This window comes from Parasteatoda tepidariorum, chromosome 7 (genome assembly GCF_043381705.1).
Source record: "Parasteatoda tepidariorum isolate YZ-2023 chromosome 7, CAS_Ptep_4.0, whole genome shotgun sequence".
NCBI lineage: Eukaryota > Metazoa > Arthropoda > Arachnida > Araneae > Theridiidae > Parasteatoda > Parasteatoda tepidariorum.
Window position 1 is genome coordinate 20,426,533 of NC_092210.1, and position 20,414 is coordinate 20,446,946.

At 30.3% G+C, this 20,414-nt stretch overlaps 1 protein-coding gene across 1 annotated transcript in view; it reads left to right on the forward strand.

Moving 5' to 3' along the window:
• LOC107442013 (regulator of G-protein signaling 7-binding protein A-like) overlaps positions 1-20,414 on the forward strand; it is a 163,939-nt gene that overhangs the window by 93,539 nt on the left and 49,986 nt on the right. The window contains exon 2 of the mRNA XM_071183148.1: positions 2,225-4,240. Within this exon, the coding sequence (XP_071039249.1) occupies positions 4,082-4,240 (159 nt within the window). The 5' untranslated portion in view covers positions 2,225-4,081. The remainder of the gene's footprint in view (positions 1-2,224; positions 4,241-20,414) is intronic.

Consider the following 20,414-nt stretch of genomic DNA (forward strand, 5'->3'; position numbering starts at 1 on the left):
AACAACTGAAATTTAGAATAGTGTGATTAAGAAAAATATGTGAACTGTTTGCAATTTCAAATTAATATTGAAATGCACAGGTTTAGAATTTTCTACAGTGAAAAGTTTTCGGAACTTCAGTGTTCAAAAAAGTATACAAAAGCTAGACGTTAAGAACGTATCCAATGAGCGAGCAAAGCGAGCATCGGATCGCGAAGCAATCCGAAATGAACTGCGAAAGCAGTTCCGGGGGTTGGCGAGCGCCAGCGAGCAGGTGGCGAAGACTCTTATTCTTATATAATTTTAATTTTAGAATTAACGTATTGTTTAATATTTGTATGTTTTAGTTTTCACTAAGTGCAATTATTTTTTCAACGTTATTAATCCTAAATTTTAATATAAACTTTTTAATTATTTGCTATTACGACAGTTGCCTTATTATTAAATCCCTTAATAATAAGTTCATTTTACAAACTTTTAATTATATTGATAAATATGTAATGTTTATTATAAGCATCTTTTTGCCAAAAACTAAAACAGGCTGATGATTTATATATTTACCTTTATTTGTATAACTTACTAACTAGACGCAATCTGCGTCTTATTTAGTATCATTTCCGAATGATGGACTTTTTGTATGTATTATTTTATAATCATGGTTATCATCACACTCAGAGAAAAAAGTATAGTCAAAACTCTCAGAATATGGTAAAATTTGCCCTGTTTTCAACTTTTTAGGAACAACAAAAAGCTTGGTAATCTTTTCCAAAGTTCTTTAGTAATGTCTTTAGGTAAAATTAATAATTAAATTTAATTTTATAACCATGCTCTTTAGTAGTAAATGCGGAAAGATATGGTAATTTTATCATGATATTGGTAATTATTTGGTAATTTATTTGTATTTTTTTACCATGGTAAAAGACAGCATAAAAGCCACTATGGCGTCGGTGATCGCCATTATTAGCATATAGAGGTAGTATGAAACTCCTCATGGATTTTTGACCGTTACCAACACATCTTAAATATGAAAAATAATAGAAATCGTTCGAACAAAATTTATTTATTAATTGTTGAAAAATGGCCACAATTCAAAAACATGTACTCTTATTAAAGAAGAGAAATCCCTTAAAGGGATGAAATTTATCTCTCTCCCACATCGAGAGTTTTTACAGCATGAATGATATTTTAACGGTTGAGACTGGGGAGGTGCGCAAAGGCACTCCCAGTCGATTTGAAATTGAAAGTAAATACATTTGCTCCATGGAAACATGGATAGGAGATCCAAAATTGGCGAATTATCAAACTATAACATAGTCAAACCAAAGCCAACCCCGCATGATCAATATTATTTTTGAAAATACTTTGGCGATCACGAGCCGCTAACAAAACTGTGGGAATTAAAATAACCCTGTAATTGAAACATATTTAAGGTAAAAAATTAATAATAAAGAGTTATAAATAGACTTTTAATTCCGATTAATGAATTAATGAGTCTGCATTAGAATTGAAATAAAAAGTCAGCCGTTACATTGATCGATAAGAAAAGAATAAAATATTTTATGTTCGCTTTAAAATATTAACTTATTGATTTAATTTAAACATAATTCGATTAATAAAATAAGTTTAAGTAATTAAAGATATTTTAAAAGGTAGGAAATAAATATGTAGTACCAATTGTGGCATCAAAACCATATATAAGGTAAAATGTACTTTTAAGTTTTATAATTTTGACTAAATGTGTCGTAATATGAGCTAAAAGTTTGAAATTTCCAGTTAGCCGTTACGGAAAACTTACTTTGTGATTGGTTCAAATACCGTATATTTTGGTTTTTATTACCAGAATTATGGTTTTCTTTACTGGAAATATCATTACTATATAGTCTGGTAATTTTGTCAGAATTTTATTCTCCATGTATAATTATTAGTTTCGATGTTTTCTTCATAATTATTAATTTCGATATATCTCGATATTTCTATGTTTTGTTATTTATTCCGATGTTTTTCGATGTTTAAATTGCAATTATTTATTTTTGTAACTCAATTACGCTGTTTTCCTGTTATTCTTCTTGAAAAGTAGTTTCCATTATAAAGTATTTTTCTTTATATTTAATATATTTTACAATATTTTTTATTATAAGTGTAAATATCTCAACGTATCGTCAAATATGCTTATATTAAACATATTTTGTGATAAAATATGCCTTAATTTGTCTGAAATGTAATGCCTTTTTGTTTTTCTTTTCAGATTTTATCCACCAATTAACTGTGTCAATCCTTTGTATAGCAGTCCTTAACTACTGAATATATGGAACACGTTAGTGCAAGTTAAAAAGAATGCTTTGAGGATATTGAAAAACCCTTAATTTTTCTAAGTGCTAACACTGCATTGAAATTGCACATATCTTCGTTTAAAACATAAGATGCATCAAATTGCGTGTTTCAACTTGAATGTTTAAACTACGATTTAAATAAAACGCACACAAATAGTTCAAAAGATATGGGTTTTTTGAACAAAATAATCAAAACAAAGTGCTCATTAAAAAGGCATTGTCTAAAATGCGTTAAGCTTTTGCTTTAACATTTCAGTCTTTCAAATTGCGTATTGAAAATAAATAAATTTGAAATGCATTCTGTATGAGGATTGATTATTTCACTCAAAAAAGAGTTTAATGAATGAATATTTTGTCTTTTATAGACATTAAAGACAGTTTTGTAAAAATAATGAAAGAGAAGCTCCTTACATTTGTAATACGTTCAAAATATAAATGTTCAAAAAGTTGCTGTTTCAAAGTCTTAAATACATGTTCAACAGGATTATTTTAAGTTTAAAAATATAAAATCGATTATAAAACGCATTTTCCGTCCAAATCAACTTATATTGAGTTATTTTATCATGTATTTCTTTATTGAGGGACCTTTTATTTAGCTTTTATAAATACTTTTAGACAATTATTGCTCAAATTTAGCAAAATTTGAAACTTCAATGTATTTTGAAGAAGCATATTTGTTTCAGTTTGTTTATTTGGAATTGAATTTGGGTATACTATAAAATACATGTATATGTATACATATAGAAATTGCTCAAACAGTGTTAGCTAAGAGTTTCATAATATGACTGTACAAAATTGTTACGTATTTAAAGCTGAAATATGTATATTGAAAACGGCAGATATGAGTAATTACATAAAAACTGCTTAAATGAGTCATTCTTTTATACTCTGAAATAAAAGGAAATGTATTATGAAGTAGAATTTGACTTGATTTTATAAAAATTTGTAAGCATTTTATCAAAATTAACGTGATATTGTACCTCTATATTCAAAGTGGAAATACTTAGAAAGAGAAAATTCTTTCGGAGCAAATATTTATGCATTCTCACCCTATGACAACATGACTTGTATCTATATTATTGCTTAAAGCTACAGTTGAGAACCCATTTCGTTGAACATATGTATGTGCTTATGTTGTGAAGGTGAAACAAGTTTTCATTTTTATTGATTAGATTCGTTGAGTTTATTTTCTAGAAAATTATGTTGGTGCAATGAATTTTATAGGAGACATTCAAAGTTAATTATATATCACGACAAAGTTAATTATTATTTTAAATTTATTTCAAGAATAAAAGTCTGCCATAACTTGATTTATTTTTGGAAAATATTTGAATCTAATGTTTACAAAAGATGCATGATCAGCAACGTGGCTAAATAATACCACGTGACACAATACCTAGACAAGCATCCTCGTGTTATATATTTTAACAGAATACAGCAATATATGTTGAATGTGATCTACTAAAGTCTAAACTGGGATATACGTAGAACATGAGTGTGATTCCGGTAGTATTCTTAATTAAATTAAACAAATAATGTGTCAGATCGTTGCCGACATCATCAATATAAGGATGGCAAAACAATTGATTTACTTTCAGCAATGCAAAACTTCTTTACCAGAAGTTTCTAAAACTTTTGCCATTAAAATGATGTGTCTATCATTGTTCAGGTAGTCAACAAACTTATGACTTCACATTTTATATGTGACCTTGCAATGATATAGGCAAGCAGTGAGCAGATAGGTGGACGTTAAAATTACTAATTGGTGCCGCATGAGTTGCGGTGCCGAAATTTCCAAGAGGCGTGGCGAGCAGGCCAGCTTCAGCGGAGGCATAAGAGCTGCAATCAACCGCCGTCTCTCCCGTCCTGCAGTGTACGACAGCCCTGAAACAAGTAAAAGCAGTGAACTTCAACTTGCTGACTGCCAAAGGGTGAGTGGAACTTCAAACTTTTTACTGTCTGTTTAACCAAAGAACTTCTTCCGCCATGGAGTCTAAAGTTTGTCCGCTGCTGTAGACAAAAAATCACATTTCAAAAAGAGGATGTTGTGTGCGTTAACCTGCCCTAAATGTTGACCCCACTTAAAATATTTTTGAAATGGTAACTACCCTACTGCAACTTGAAACAGTTTAAGTTGTAACTGTTGTAACATAGTCAGTAATTATGTTTTAAACAACAGGTTATGAGAGTTCTTTAGTTTAGCAGATAGTAGTGGCCATGCTAAGGTAGCCTTATATAAGCACATATACAGGGACAAAATAGACGTATAAATATAGTTGCTACGGCAATAGGCATGCATGGTAGTCATAAAAGAAAATCGACCTATTTATGGACATCTAACTGCTGAATCGTTCAATCAATCGAGATAAGGTTTCAGATATAGATATTCAGAGGTACGAGCTCGAGATTATGAGTAGGGCAGCGGAGACGGTTACGGTGGTAGGTATAAAAATTCAAAATTTTAGAATGGCGACACCCATTTGTTTCGTCGCAAAATGTTTGCTATTGCACGACACACAAAAACAACTCTGCGCACGGCCAGATTGTTATTTATTGCATGCGCAGTCAGTGACTTCGAATTTATTTATGATATCACACAGAGTTTGTGGTGAACATGGTCCACATATTTGATGATGAATTTGGTGGGATACATAAAAGGCCTAACTACTAATCATCCAATTTTGATAAAAGATTTTAACTACATAACGATGAATTTTCTTTTACAGAGTAATTTCATCGGCATGTGCCGATCGGCTCTCTACAGAAGAACCAATATATTCTCCCCATTTTTTATAAGTTTTCAACATTGAATATTTGACGAACGTCATTTTGGGACTTTAGTCGAAACGTGGTCCGTGTGCTTCAATCGAATGTTTTTGATCATGCGCAGAGCTGCTTTTTGTGTTTCATGCATAGAGCGTCCGTTTTTGTGATATGCGCACGATTCTAACGCTGATTAGGATTCTTGCGTGCGAGGAGCAATTTGCGAGATGTCCTATGCACGATTCGAAGTGAAGAATGTGTAAAATATGTAAAATATGTAAAATTTTGCGACGAAAGAAATGGGTGTTGCCGTTCGAAAATGTCGAGTTTCTGAACCTAATAACTATAACTATTGTCTACCATTCTCAGAATCTTTAACTCATAGCATTGAATAACTTGATTTGAAATCCCATCTCGATCAGCTGAATGGACTGGTGACCAGAAGTCTATAACTAAGCCAAGTTTATTTTATGACCACCTAGTACATTCCTATAATTTAGAATCCAAATTTAGATTTCATTCAATCCACTTTTCTATAAAAATATCCATTAAATTCATTTTCGCGGTATAGCCACCCTTGAACTCAAATAAAATGTTATAAAACGACTATCTTTATACAATGGCCAAAATCATTTTCTCACTATTCTCCCTTATAGAAATTTATGGTGTTTTTGAGGTTTCTTTGAGGTTGGTTTGAGATTTATTTGAAGTTGACTTCAAATACAGCCCTATAATATTAACCTCTCAAGGTATATACTCAAGGTGTATGAATTTCAGTCTACAAGGAACATTTCAACTACCCTAAATATTTTAACAATAATTGATGATAGGACAAGAAACGAAATAGTTAAATCCTTGTATGTATTGAGAGCAAAATAAAATGAAACAGCTAAATGTTTTTTGATCTAATGATAGGTTTTCACGAATAAACATACAAGTTTATGAAGTGTAGAGAGGTAAGCTTTAAATATGCTAATCAATCAGGTGATATTTTAAATTACGAAAGAAATTATAAAAAAATACTTTTTTTACAAATATGTTTCTTTTAATGTTTTAATTCCTGAACCTCAAAATAAGATATTAGTAGCATTTTATGCCACCTCAAGATACGTTTCACAGTAAAAAGGTGCATATGGGAGGCGATTTCACATGTATCCTTTAACATAATAACATGTGGGAATTCATCAGACGTGTGATTTTCCCTTCTTTAGTGTGCTGGCCAAACACTGAGTAAGGGGAAATCATATGCCAGTGTTATGCTGAAATATGCATAACATATTTCCTAGCATTTGAAAACTAAATTATTATCAACATTTACTAAATTTTATCACATATTATGAAACCATATTGATTGCTATCATTGCCAAAATCTTCACCAATGTGTTTCGGTAAAAAAGTACCAAGCTGTGTGGTGTTCCCATAGAGCCAGAAACACGAAAATGACACACTATTCTGGTAGTTTTGACTATACTTTTTTTTTCAAAGTGTAATAATTATGCGGTTACATAAACTTTAAAGTAATAAGAAAGACTTCTAAATGACGAAATGGAAAATAGATAATGTCAGGTTTTAGAAGAAAGATAAATATGTGTATATGTTTGTTGATATTTCGACCTGCTTTCGGTACTCTAAATTGATATAAAACAAATAATAAAAACTACAAATAGTATTTGAAATAAAAAAAAATTGTGTTTCACAATCGAATTGAAAGTGATGTTACCATGTTTCTAGCGAACAAAGCGCGGCACTCTTCGTCAGGATGTCCTGTGAAAGGTTTTTTGTTTTTTGTTTTTCATACGCTAACTTTTATCCACCATGGGCCGTATTAACAAAAAATGTCTTATTTCGCATTCACAAAACATGTCCCTTTATTTCTGTTTTGAAGAAAATAAAGCTATTTTTATTACAAACATACTTTTCACCTTCGTGTTTTTATGTTTCTAATGTTTCAAAATGCATTGGTTTTGCATGCTGAGAAAAAAAGTATGATAAGGAGTACCAGAATATGGTATAACTTACCATGTTTCTAATTCTCTGGGGCAAACAAAAAGTTCAGTATTTTTTATTGAGGTACTTTGATAATGATTATGGTAAAATTAACAGTAAAATACGGTTTTATAATAAGTGGTAAAATTTATTAAATGTGATAAAATTTGGTATTTTTCTCACGCATCTTAGAGCTTGGCAAAAAAACAAATTTTCCGTAAAATTTACTTTTCAGTTTTGTATTTTTTATTAAATAAGCTGTAATAAGAATCTATAATTTTGAACAGAAATATTGCTAAATAAACGAGAAAATTACTAAATCAATGGTTTAATTTCGATTTCTTTAACCAGAATTACGGTATTTTTTTTTATTTTTTGTTGTTAACTGTGTGGTAATAAGAACTATAGTTTTAAAAAATCAGGATTTATCGTAACCGTTACCATGTGAGCGGAAAAATTTCCAAATGAATGGTTTAAATATATACATTTTGGTTTTTATTACAGAAAGTATATTTTTTTATATAAAAAAATACTAATTCCGGGCAGTATTTTATGTATTTTATATCCGTCGTTGAACAGTCGACCCAATGTTGGGCTTACGACTACTAATGTTCAATTGTAATTTTTGACGCAATCCAGAAGACAAGGGAACTCCTGGATCAGTACCCCTAGAGGTATGATTTGTTATGGGAACATGGAAGACTTTGTGACTCGACAGACTTAACATGCATCAGTCACCATTTACTATACACGGGGAGTCTTCGGCCGGAGGGGATCGAACCCTTAACCTCTTGGACATGAACCCAGCGTCCTACCAACCAGGCTATCCCGGCCCTACCGTACAGTATTGTAATTTTACCAGAATTTCTTTTGAGCTGTAGTAAGTAAATATTATAAATCCTAATGTGATTAGAAACAATAACAACAAAACAAATCTTGAAATTAAAAAAAAGATGATTAAAAAGAAAAATCTATTAAAATCACATACTTTATCATATATTTTGCAAAAAATTAAATAAAAATTATATTCAAGTTTCCACGTTTACAATCAAGAAATTTTTAATGAAACCAAATGATTACCCATCCGTAACCAAAGTAAATTTCTTACAAGTATCAAATTATATTTATTAACTAAAAAAGTTCATCAAGAATTCAAATTATTTGAAAATAAAATTCTCACTTATTTATAATATATTTTTAAAAGAGGTGCTTCAGTGAGAAATCTTTTCAAACTTCACCCTTCATAATAATCTTCAGATAATTCTCTAGTACTTATGTTCAAATAAAAAAATTCCGTATTAAGCGAACTTAAAATTTAAGAGGTCGTGAAAATTGAGTTATTTTGTCTTTTGTCTAGTCATATACGGAAACAAGGCAATTATTTTCCTTTTTTTATAACTTTTAGAAAAGCTTCAATCACAAAAACGAGTTCATTAAAAAGGATAAAAGAAAATGAAGTAAGAAAAAATACAAATTGAAGGATCAGTAATAAGCCAATTTCAAAAGGCATAATGCTCTAAATAATTTTAAATGGATTTTCGGTTTCTTATTTGAAGAATAAAGGAAATAATTGAAGTTTTCCAATTTTCGTTCAATTTCATTTCACAGTCGACTGTAAAAGTTTCTTTAAAGTTAAGAATTTCTGCTTGACTAATTTAAAATTGAAAGCTTGAAGAATGGAATTTTCAGAAATATATTAGAAATCTGAACTTTAATTAAAGGTCTCTAGATATATTGATTTTTTTCTATTTTACGCAGCAAAGTGGAATTACTTGGATACTAAAAATGTTTTCATTATTGTTTAAGTGCTGAAAAATATGTATTTAGAATATTAATAATTTTAAATAGGGTCTGTTAATCTAAAACCAATGTATAATAAAAAAAAGTATCTAAATAATTTATCACGTAGACAACTGGAAAACTTTTTTTACGCTAAATTTCTCTTAAACTTTCTTCATGCAGTTCCGTAAAAACACGCTTGAATCGACAAATTAAAAAAATGAGGTTTAGTGGTAAAAAAGTTAATTTTTAATGTGCATTTTAATTCCTACTTTTGAATATTTATGTTCATTGTTTAATAATTTGCATAATAATACAGGATACATTGCCGTAAATAAATATGTTTATTGATTTTAAAAGCCAGTTTTGTTTTGCCTTTTTTTTAATTAACTTCAAAGAGGAAAAGTAATCTGGAAAAATTACTGTTCTGAGTTCCGTTCATATGGCAGCCTTTTACCGGACACTTTTGTTTTCAAAATTATAGTTTCTGTTATCAAACAATTGGTAAAAAATTCAAAACTGGAAAGTGAATTAAAAAAAGGATTTTATACCATGCTCTAAAGTATCACGAAAAAGTATCACATTTTACCACATTTGCAAAATTTTTTCACAGACTATAAAGCAGTATTTAATTGTGAATTTTACCAAATCCATTACCCAGATTTTTAGTGGTATTACAGACCCAGTTTGACAATACTTAATTTCTTTGTACGCCATTCTAAAAAATATTTTTTTAAAACTTGAAATCTAGACTTGAGCTTTCTATTTTTAATAGATCAAGTTTAAGCAGGTATACCTTTCTTTAAAAACTGAGTAAAGTCTCAAAAATACTTGACGATCATAACGTTAATTTTGGATGCAAGCTTTGAAAATACAATGCAAAGGTTTAATCCCTATTATATGAAACAATAATTTAAACTGGTCATTTTAAGGAAACATAAATATTTTAAGCACGAGCAAAATTGCTAAGTTTCTTAATTAATAGTTTTTAAATAACAATAAGAATTAATTTTAATTAACTGCTCAGAGAAAAAAAATATAAATTACAGTTATGCATGACGATGACATTTCTGATGAAAAAAAATTTACGTTAATAAAACAAAAATATACGATAGATATTAATTTTCCCTACATGTGGTAACAGTTTACCGGAAATTCTAGTTTTAGAAATTATAGTTCTTACCACACATTAAATAAAAAAACGAATTTCAAAAGTCAATTCAACCGATTAAATGGTTTTTATACCATGCTGTAAGGTATTATGATAAAATAACTAAATTTTACCACATAAGCAAAAAATTATCAAACATAAAAAACCATATTTTTTGCTTAAATTTGGTGAAATCGTTACCAAAGCATAGGTAAAAATTACAGAGCTCTTTGATGTTCCTATAGAGAAAGAAACATTGCAGATTTTACCATATCCTGGTAGTTTCCACCACATTTTTTAAATACAATGCATACACTGCGTTACATTTTTTCATACATTTCGACAAGAATCTTAAACAAGTGTATCTACGGTCGTAGAGTGTTGATGCAATGTTTCAGGGCTACTTTTATCATGTCAAAGTTAAGCTATTTGGATTAATTACACACACGACATTTATTAAGATATGTAATTAAATTAGGTTAATTTTGGGAATAATTTTTTTAATTAAATTTTTTTTCATACTTTCGGTTTCTCTCAATAAATATGATATCTGTATAGTTTTACATATATTACGATATGAATCTTAAACAAATGTCTCTCAGGTGGCAGAATGTTGATGCAATGTTTTGGGGCTACTTTTATCATATCAAAGTTAAGCCATTTGGATTAATTACTCACACGACATATATTAGGCAATATAATAAAATTAGGTTAATTTTTGGAATATTTTTTTAATTAAACTTTTTTCACAGTTTCGGTTTCTTTTAATAAATATTATATCTGTATAGTTTTACATATATTGCGATATGAATCTTAAACAAATGTCTCTCAGGTGGCAGAATGTTGATTCAATGTTTTGGGGCTACTTTTATCATATCTAAGTTAAGCCATTTGGATTAATTACTCACACGACATATATTAGGATATATAATAAAATTAGGTTAATTTTGGGAACAGTTTTTTTAGGTAAATTTTTTTTCACAGTTTCGGTTTCTTTCAATAAATATGATATCTGTATAGTTTTACATACATTGCGATATGAATCCTAAACAAATGTCTCTTTTTTTGGTTTCTTTCATTAAATAATTTCTGTTCAGGGGAATATTTTTAAAATTTAATGCATTCCAACATTTTATTTTATTGAAAAATATATATTATTTCAAATTCAATTTCATTTTTCTAATTTTAAAATATGTCTTTTCTATATTCCTTCAATAATTCTGACTTACAGCTGACAATTTATTATTTATTTATAAATTCACATTATTAGAATAAAACCAAACTCTATTTATGAATACAACAGTTTTTTTATACTACGTTATTAAAATGTCTATAGTTGCATGCGGGGGAACTTATTTTTGCTCATATAGATAGCACATAACTCAGTTATTATCTAGCTTCAAATTGTTGCGTTTTTGTTAGTTAATTATTCCAGCATTTATCATTTAGAAATTTTGCTATTATTAGTAGAAAACGATAACTTCTGAGGCTATTGATGAAGAATATGAGGAAGTTTAAGTTTGGGGTAAATAAACCAACTATTACGTTTAATGTTCATGTATCAGTTTGCAAAAATATTTACACGTTTTTTTTTTATAACCGGTGTTGAACAAACTTACCTGATTTCAAGTTTACGGCTTTTCAAGGTTCAACTTCGTAGTCTTGAACCCAGTTTGAAAGACAAGAGAACTCTTGGATTAAGCATTGAAGCAAACTCACCTTTATGGAGAATTTTTGATGTAACTTACACGCATTTGCATTACATGGAGAGGAAAACACCGAAAAACTTCCTATGATCAGCCCGACGGTAATGGAATTCTAGCCCATGACCAGTCTACTACTGAGTATATTTTAAGTCAGCACCGTGGTCTTCGCGAGCTGAGAACATAATTCGTATTAATCAGCCACCTCTGGGATTCGAAATCGGGTCATCCTATTGGAAGTGAACGCTCTATTCTCTGAAGCACCGAGGCCCAAAATCAACCTATTTTTATAACATAATGGTCTTTGTGTTTCATTTATTTAATTGGTTAGCCCAAAAATAAACCAATTTATTTATTCTTTCGTCTCCGTCGTTGCACAGCCGACCCAACTTAGAGTTTACGACTGCCAATGCTCAACTCCGTAGACTTGTAATTTTAAACCCAATCCAGAAGGCAAGGAAACTTCTGGATCAAATATAGGAAGAAATTTGCCTTTGTGGAGGACATTTCGATGGAACTCGCACGCTTTTGCGTTGCATGATGAAGAAAGCCACCAAAACCTCCCACAGTTAGCCTGATGGCAAGGGGACTCTGACCTGTCATTTGTCTACCACTGATGACATTTTACGTCAGCGTTGTGGTCGGTGCGAGTGGTGCGGAATTCTTTTTACCAGTCATTGCTGGGATTCGAACTAGCACTACCTCATTAGGAGACGAGAACTCTGTAACTTAAGCCACCACGGCTCAAAATCACCCAATTGTAGTTTCAACTGTTACTAAAATTTGAGTACGGGGTACTGATTTTAAGAAGCATCCTACACATTTATATAAATCTTCAAACCAAAATATGATCCCGCGTTTTCCAGTAGGTATCATCTTGTTTTAACGGCCTCATCAGAAATGTTGTTCTTAAAATGTTAATAATACCCATTTAGATCATTTTGTGAACTAGTTATGTGTCGTTTAGAAATTCTACCGATATAACAAAAAGCTATTTTGAGTAGAAAATAGTAGTTCCTGATGCTAATTATGAAAATAATGAGTTGTTTTTATTTAAGATAAACGCCTCTAGCTTTACTTTTGATTTTTATGTATCAATTCATGAAAATATTGACACTTGTAGTATTTTCGGTATCAGAAATGATTGCTGAAGTTCAAGAAGTGCTAAGTGATGCAAGTGAAACCGATGAAGATGACGAGATGGAACTACCTAAAGTACCGACATTTCGAAGGCCTCGAAGTCTTTGAATCAATGAGAAACTTCCTTTATTCTCGGGAACTTAAAAAAAAAAAATGAACAGAAATTTTCTACAAATGTCAAAATGCACTTAAAAGAAAAAGTGTGCTTCAAGCAAAGTTTCCATGTGTTTTACATAAATAAATTTCTTTCTTTCTTTTGTATCGTAAATATTTTAGCAATAAATACATAATTTGTAAATTAACGTCTTTTATACTTATTTTTTTCTTATAACAGTCGTTGAACAGCCAACGCAATGTTGTGTTTACAGCTACTAATGTTCAAACCCGTAGCCTTGTAATTTTAAATCCAATCCAGAAAATAAGAGAACTCCTGGATCAAGTATTGGGAAAAATTCGCCTTCGTGGTTGACTTTTTGATGGAACTAACCCGCATTAGCGTTACATGGAGAGGAAAACCACGAAAAGCTCCGACGGTAAACCTGGCGGCAAGAGAACTCCAACTCATAATCCACCTTACTTCATACCTTACGTACCACCTTACGTGGATGCCTTACGTTAGCACTGTGGTCGGTGCGAGACGGGGGCGGAATTCGTATCTACCAGCCATCGCTGGAATTCGAACCCGGTTCGCCTCATTGGAAGGTGAACGCTCTATCCCCTGACCAGGGTTTTCAGGCTTATTATAAATTTGATTATTTCCCTGACTTTTTTTTATCTCTTAACAAGCATTTTAAGCCACAATTTGATGTTTTATTTCAACCCTTAATTCTTTATTTACTCATAATTTCCGTTCTCATTAAATGGTCCCCTGATAACCAATGAATCGATATTCTGCTGTTAATATGTCTATTAAATACATAAATTTATTTAATTACATGCTTACAATATAAATCTATTATTGTTATTTCATATTTTTAGTTATTAGTGAAATATTTTTAATTATTATTGTCAGCGACCATGAAAAAAGGTGATTTGCGAAAATGTAATTTGATGCTTGCATGTGCGCATATTATGTATGCACCTACGCATTTTCAATGGCAGCAGTCTGTCCAGTCAATTAACCGTTAGGTTTAAGGTAAAGAACTTTTTTTTACTTTTACGGTATCGAAACCATTTACATCTAGCATGGTTTCAAAACTGTAAAAAAGAAATTTAGCTTTGCATTTTAAATAGTTCAGCAGCTTTATGGTGCAGCTATAGCTATGCGTAAATGAGAGTATCGCATTCTTATAGCCCAGGGTCACAAACTAATGATTGCTGAAAACTGAAAACTATTCATGTGTTGAAGGGAATGGAAGAAATAGTGTGGTGTCAGCGCTGGGATTCTATCCCCCGTTATGTCAGTCAGGAAATTGACAAATTAATCCTTTCGTCTAAAATACCAATCTGCAAGGGGCTTCATTAGGTTCATTAGCTTCATAAGGGGCTTTATTAGGGGGGCCTAGTTGGTGTGATAAAATTTTGGCTGCTTAACCATATTTAGATGAAGGCAGTTAATTAACGGTTTTTCTCACAGTTAGCTGCTTGAATATTATTCTATTTATGGTTATTTGATTGTTATTTTGAATATGGTAAAGTGTCAATTAAATAAATTGCTATTTAACCATTTCTTCAGAGGAATTTTTAACAGAGTAAATAAGGAGGATGCTTTTCTTACCTGTAAAAAATTTTTTAATTTCTTAAATCTGAAGACAAATAATGGCAAAATTGCATAATTTATTTTGTTATGCTGCTATTAAAGAAGATCGAAATGTAGACCAATTATGTATTTGCAGGCTTTAACAATGTTAAATTATCTTTCAAATTAACAATTAAGTACTATCGATAAGGTTGCTTTAGTTTATTAAACAATAATGATTTCAAAACTTTAAATTTAAAAATTATTCTTAAACTGAAGAACTCATAAAATCGATTAATCATCCATACCAATTTGTAATATTGATTTTATGAGAATCAAACAAAAATAAATTTTTAGTTCGTCGACATCTATTGTTCATACATATTAAGTCTTTGCTAACTTCTAAATTTAATATTCAAACATAATTTATAAAGTGTATTTATATGAAGCAATAAAGTATTCTAAAAAGATTTGCTATTTTTCATTCAACAAATAAATTTTAAAATTATAACAAGCAGATGAAACTAAATATCCTAAAAAATGCTTAAAACTGACGAATTCAAACTTTTGATACATAATTCTTTAATCTGTATTAGACGCATTGTATTTCGTGTACCATTTATAAATAAGCAAGACATTTAATCAATATTTACAGCTAAAGTAAAAAGAATATAGAATCAGTTAACTATACTAACTATTAAAATCACTTACTCGAAACATAGTTAAAAAAGATGAATAACTAACTCAAAATTTTGTATCAAAATATAAAAAATTTATGCTCTTATTATTTTTATTTTCTGTTTCATCATTCAGATGGTATTTTTAAATTTATGATGCAATTCATCTTTTTTAAGATCTGTAAAACTTTAAAGCGCGCTACTTTTTGAGTCAAAAAGACTAGCTCCACCTCTCCCCGTATTCGTCATTACAGCGCATGCGTTAAGCACAGATAAGCTTTCATTTGAAGAGCAGCGGCTAAATGTCAAGAGTTCATAAGGAGTAAGCCACTTGCACAATTTCAAAGTTGACTTTTAAGAAAAACTAAACAAAAAAAAAACTATTTTAAGGAACTTATATAAAAGAAAATGTGAAATAAATCTTAATGAAATTATTTGGATGAATGCTTAAGTTTTAACTCAAATTTTATTAAATAATATATTTATGCTATACACGGGATAAAAAAGAAGACAATATTTGTTTTAAAAAAAAGAATATATTATTTCTATTGAGGATATATTCACCCATATCAACTGTTTTTTGTTTAAATCTAGTGAACTATGTTAGTAAAATGATCAGACATGTTTTCATTTTAAAAATAATAGGATATATAAGAACTTAAAAATTGATATTTTATTTATGCTACTAAAATATAATTTATTGCAAAACTTAAGCATTTTTGGCTTCAAACTCCTACACAAGATTCTATTGAGAAAAAAAAAGAGTGTTTTTTATTTTCAAGTAACATATAACATTAAAATATTTACTTATGAATTTGCTAATAAATTATCTTTTCATATATTCCAAAACCTTATTTAATTTTAATAAAGTTGCTTAATAAATAAAAGAAATAAATTGAATAATTTAATGGTTTTCTACTTCATGAATATTCACTTAAGAATCTCACCATAAGACTTTTACATACAAGTGGATGGGTGAAAGAGAGATATTGATATTTAGCTCTTTTTCTTATAAGGATGTTACAAAATTTCAAATTTATTTCAAGCATATTTTTCTTCGAATGTTAGGTTGTAAAATGTAATTTAAAATAAAATCCTTTTATTTGCAATCGTACATAAACGAGCAGAAACATGTATATTTAATTATAGAGATATTATAATAATGCTAATACTTTCATGGGATCAAGTAAAACTTTTAGTAAAATCAAATTTTTCCGCTAATAGTTTCTCAGTTCGTCTTAAATATGTAATAAAAACCCACTTTTTTCACTCATTTTGTGGTAAAATTGAAAAATATTTTTAAAATAAATAAGCGTTGATGGTGATCTTTCTTAATTTAATTTAAAAAAAAAATTTAAATTAAACGATTTCAGGTGCTTTTGTTTCCTGCTTTTTTTTTATTATTATTTTGCACTAAACTTATAGCTTTTGGGTTTGACCTATACTTGATATAGATGATTTATTTGTTGGATTATGGTGAGCTGTGGAACGGGGCGAAGTAGTGTGAACTCAGCCAACTGTATAGGACTCAGGTAGTTGCGTGTTTGAGTGCCCTTAATCACGAATATGAGGGGTGAGAGCTGTGATGGCTCAAGATATAGAGCGTTCTCCTTCCAATGAGGGGAAACGGATTCGAATCAAAACGATGTATCTTCAGTGGTAGACGGATCATGGGATCCCAGCTTTACGAATTCTGCATCCGGCTTGCACCGACCACCGTAAGTTATCCTCAGTAGTAGACGAATCCTGGGATTGAGTCCCCTTGCCGTCATTCTAACCGTGGGTGGTTTTCGTGGTTTTCGTCTCCATGTAACTCAAATACGGGCTAGTTCTATCAAAATGTCCTCCACGAAGGCAAATTTCTCCCAATAATTGATCCAGAAGTTCCCTTGCTTTCAGCACTGAATTCAAATATGATAGGCTATGGAATTGAACATTAATAGTCGTAAACTCAAAATTGGACTCAATGACGGTTATTAAATAAAATATGAAGGGCTGGGGGCTGGTGGCTCAGGTGAAAGAGCATTCATCTCTCAAATTAGGTGACCTAGGCTCAAATCCCAGCGGTGGCGGTTGTAAGGAATTCTGCTTCCAGCTTGCGGTGACCAAGATGCTGACATGAATTATCTTCAGTGATATATGGATCATGGTTTTAAATCCTCTTACAGCCGGGCTAAGCGTTGGTTTTTCGAGGTTTTTCACTCCATGCAGCGTGAATGCGAGTTAGTTCCGAGAATGAATTCGAGAAGGAACTCAAAATTGTATCGGCTGCTCAATGTCTGTTATAAAATGAAATATCTCTTTAACTTTGATCATTTAAAGCACACCGAGACATTATTTGGTAATAAGTTGCTATCCACAAAGACTTTCCTACATGCTGTACTAAATTTTAGTCGTAGTTATAAGGTTTTTTTTTATCAAAAGAACAATTTTGGAGTTTCCCTGTTTCTAACGTGAATGTCAACAACCTTTAAATTTTCAAAAAAACAATTGAGTAGTTATAGTATTGATTCTTTCCTTAAAATCATGATACCGCATCTAAATCCACAATTCAAAAGAATAGATCGATGAGAACTGTCTAGACTTGAAAAAAGAGACTTTATCATAAATCTTTCCCCTCAAGAAAAAAGACCCTTATATTTTTGGCGAATAGGTAAAACCGAAAATGTAACGAAACATTTAATTTCGTTTTAGATATTTTCATAACTAGGTGGATGCGCAGCCTGTTCGCTCGTCCCTACAACCCCCATGAATGTTTAAACTCATCATTTTTATTTTGTTAAAACTGATAAAAAAAGAGATAATTTTGTTTAAAAAATGCATAATTATTATAATTTTATGCAAGCATATTTTGCTAATATAAGATCGTTGAGAACAAAAATTTGGTCAAAATACCAAAATATGGAAACATTTACTGTATTTCTTGTTCTAAGTCTCTAAGCTCTGCAATTTTAACCAAAGCACTTTCGTAGTGATTTATATAAAAAATAGTTTTATAAAATTTCATGCAATTTGTTAAATGTTGTAAAATTTGATATTCTTATCAAAATACTTACAAACAATTTTTTACGGTAAATTTTACTTCTCAGTCTTTAATTTTTTACTAATTGTGTAGTAATAAGATTTATAATTTTGAAAACCCCGAATTTCCGGTAAACCATTACCCAATGCCATAATTTTACCAGAATTTTTTTCTTTGTGTAAATTGTAACGAAATGAATAATTGCCTTGATTTGAAAAATAATCAACTTTAATTTGAAAAAGAACTATTCAAACTTATGAAAGCAGAATGGGACACAATCAGTTTAAATAAAAAAAGAGGTAGTTTTATTCGTTAACGAAAAATAACGATAACCTTACATCATTATGACATTTCAAATTGGAATTGGTTTCTTGAGTTAATTATTTTTATTTTTGAAAACTTCATTATAAATGTAAAGATATGTATCTGGCAACATATTATACCTCACTCTTTCTTTCTTTATCTTTTTCTCTCTTTCTCTTCTTCTCTCTTACTTTTCCTAATTCCGACATCCCGTCAACTTGTAATAATTAGAAAACAAAGATGTTGAGGGAAAAAAGATAAATTTCCTACAATAATAGATAAATAATAGGGGAGAGTGGGGTCAATTGCAAATTTTTTTACTTAGCTATTTTTAATTAACAAAAAATTCAATATATTATTAGTATTAATTGACAGACGAGTAAAGTAGACTATCTTCTACTAGAAAAAGAATAAATACCTTATTTTAAATGTTATTATATTAGTTATTAAAATTTTTGACAGTCGTGCCCTTGTTGCAATTGTCCCCACTTACGGGGTCAATTGTAACAGTTCATAAATTCAACTAAAACATAGTTAATTATCCATATTATCATAGTTGTGATATATTTTTTTATTGATCAAAATAGTAGTGATATTTTAGGAGTAAAAATAATAATGAGCAGAGACCTAAAGTGTTAAACTTACAACTGTAAGAGGTTAAAAATTTTAATTCATGCTGTGAAAGGTGACAAATAAAATAATTCCCATGCAACATAACATAAATGATATAGGAAACTATTGGTGGTTCTTAAAGAGTTAAGTAATGGTTTGCAAGCATAAGATTATTTATTTTCATCTGTTACAATCGTCCCTTTACTTATTGTTACAATCGTCCCCAAGACGCCATTTCAGCTTCATTTGTTAAAACCAATGCTAGTTAATTAACAAAACTTTTTTTTAAATGTTAATTAAGGTGTATACATATTAGGTTGATAAGTTTTATTTGTTTAAACAAAATTACTTTGTTACAATATAATATTCTAATACCGAAAAAATTACTAACGTAGCGTGAAAATATCTTTTGTGCTGTAACTCTTTCAAAAGTACATAAAAATGATTGCCAGCAGGGGTGTACATGTTGATTTATTAAATACACCTTGTGCGCCACCTAGGAACCAAATCTAGAACCCGACACTCGAAATTTTTGCTCTGTTATAATCGTACCCTGTTACAACTGACCCCACTATTCCCCTACTTATATAAAGTATGTAAGGTAAAAAAAGTGAAAAGATTTAAAAAAAAAAACACTTACTACACGATATTTTTTCAAAGAAATTGAAATTTAAAATGGATTAATTAATAAAATTGGGCCTTTCAGTATGTCAATTTTTAACCCTGTCGTCATATTTCTTCAGACTGCATAGTGACTCACTTTGTATAGTTTGTATTAAAAAATTTTTAATTCTCTAAATAGCTATGAATCAATAATGTTTTCTTCCATAGTACTTCTTCTACAATTTGCTACACACAATTGTTATTTCAAATTTCATAGTTTCATCATTTTTGTGAAGCAAATCAAAGTGTAACAAAGTTGAACTCCAGTAAAAACATCATTTGCGGCATTCCTTGCAACTTTTATCATGCAAAGATTTTTTTCCATTAAAGAAATGCACTGAAGAGCCATTACATTATGACCAACCTGCTAATAACACGTAGGACCACCTTTAGCCCTCAAAACTGCTAGCACCCGCCGTGGCATTGATTCCACAAGGTGCTGATAGGTAGTCTGAGGTATCTGGTACCAAGCGCTCACCAACTGGTCCTGAAATTCCCTCACATTGGGAGGGGGTAGCGTGGCAGCAAGAATTTGGTTTTCCAAGTCGGACCACAAATGCTCTTTCGGATTAAGGTCAGGTGAAGTTGGGGGCCAAGACATGACTTGAAAGTCACTGAATGTTCCTCGA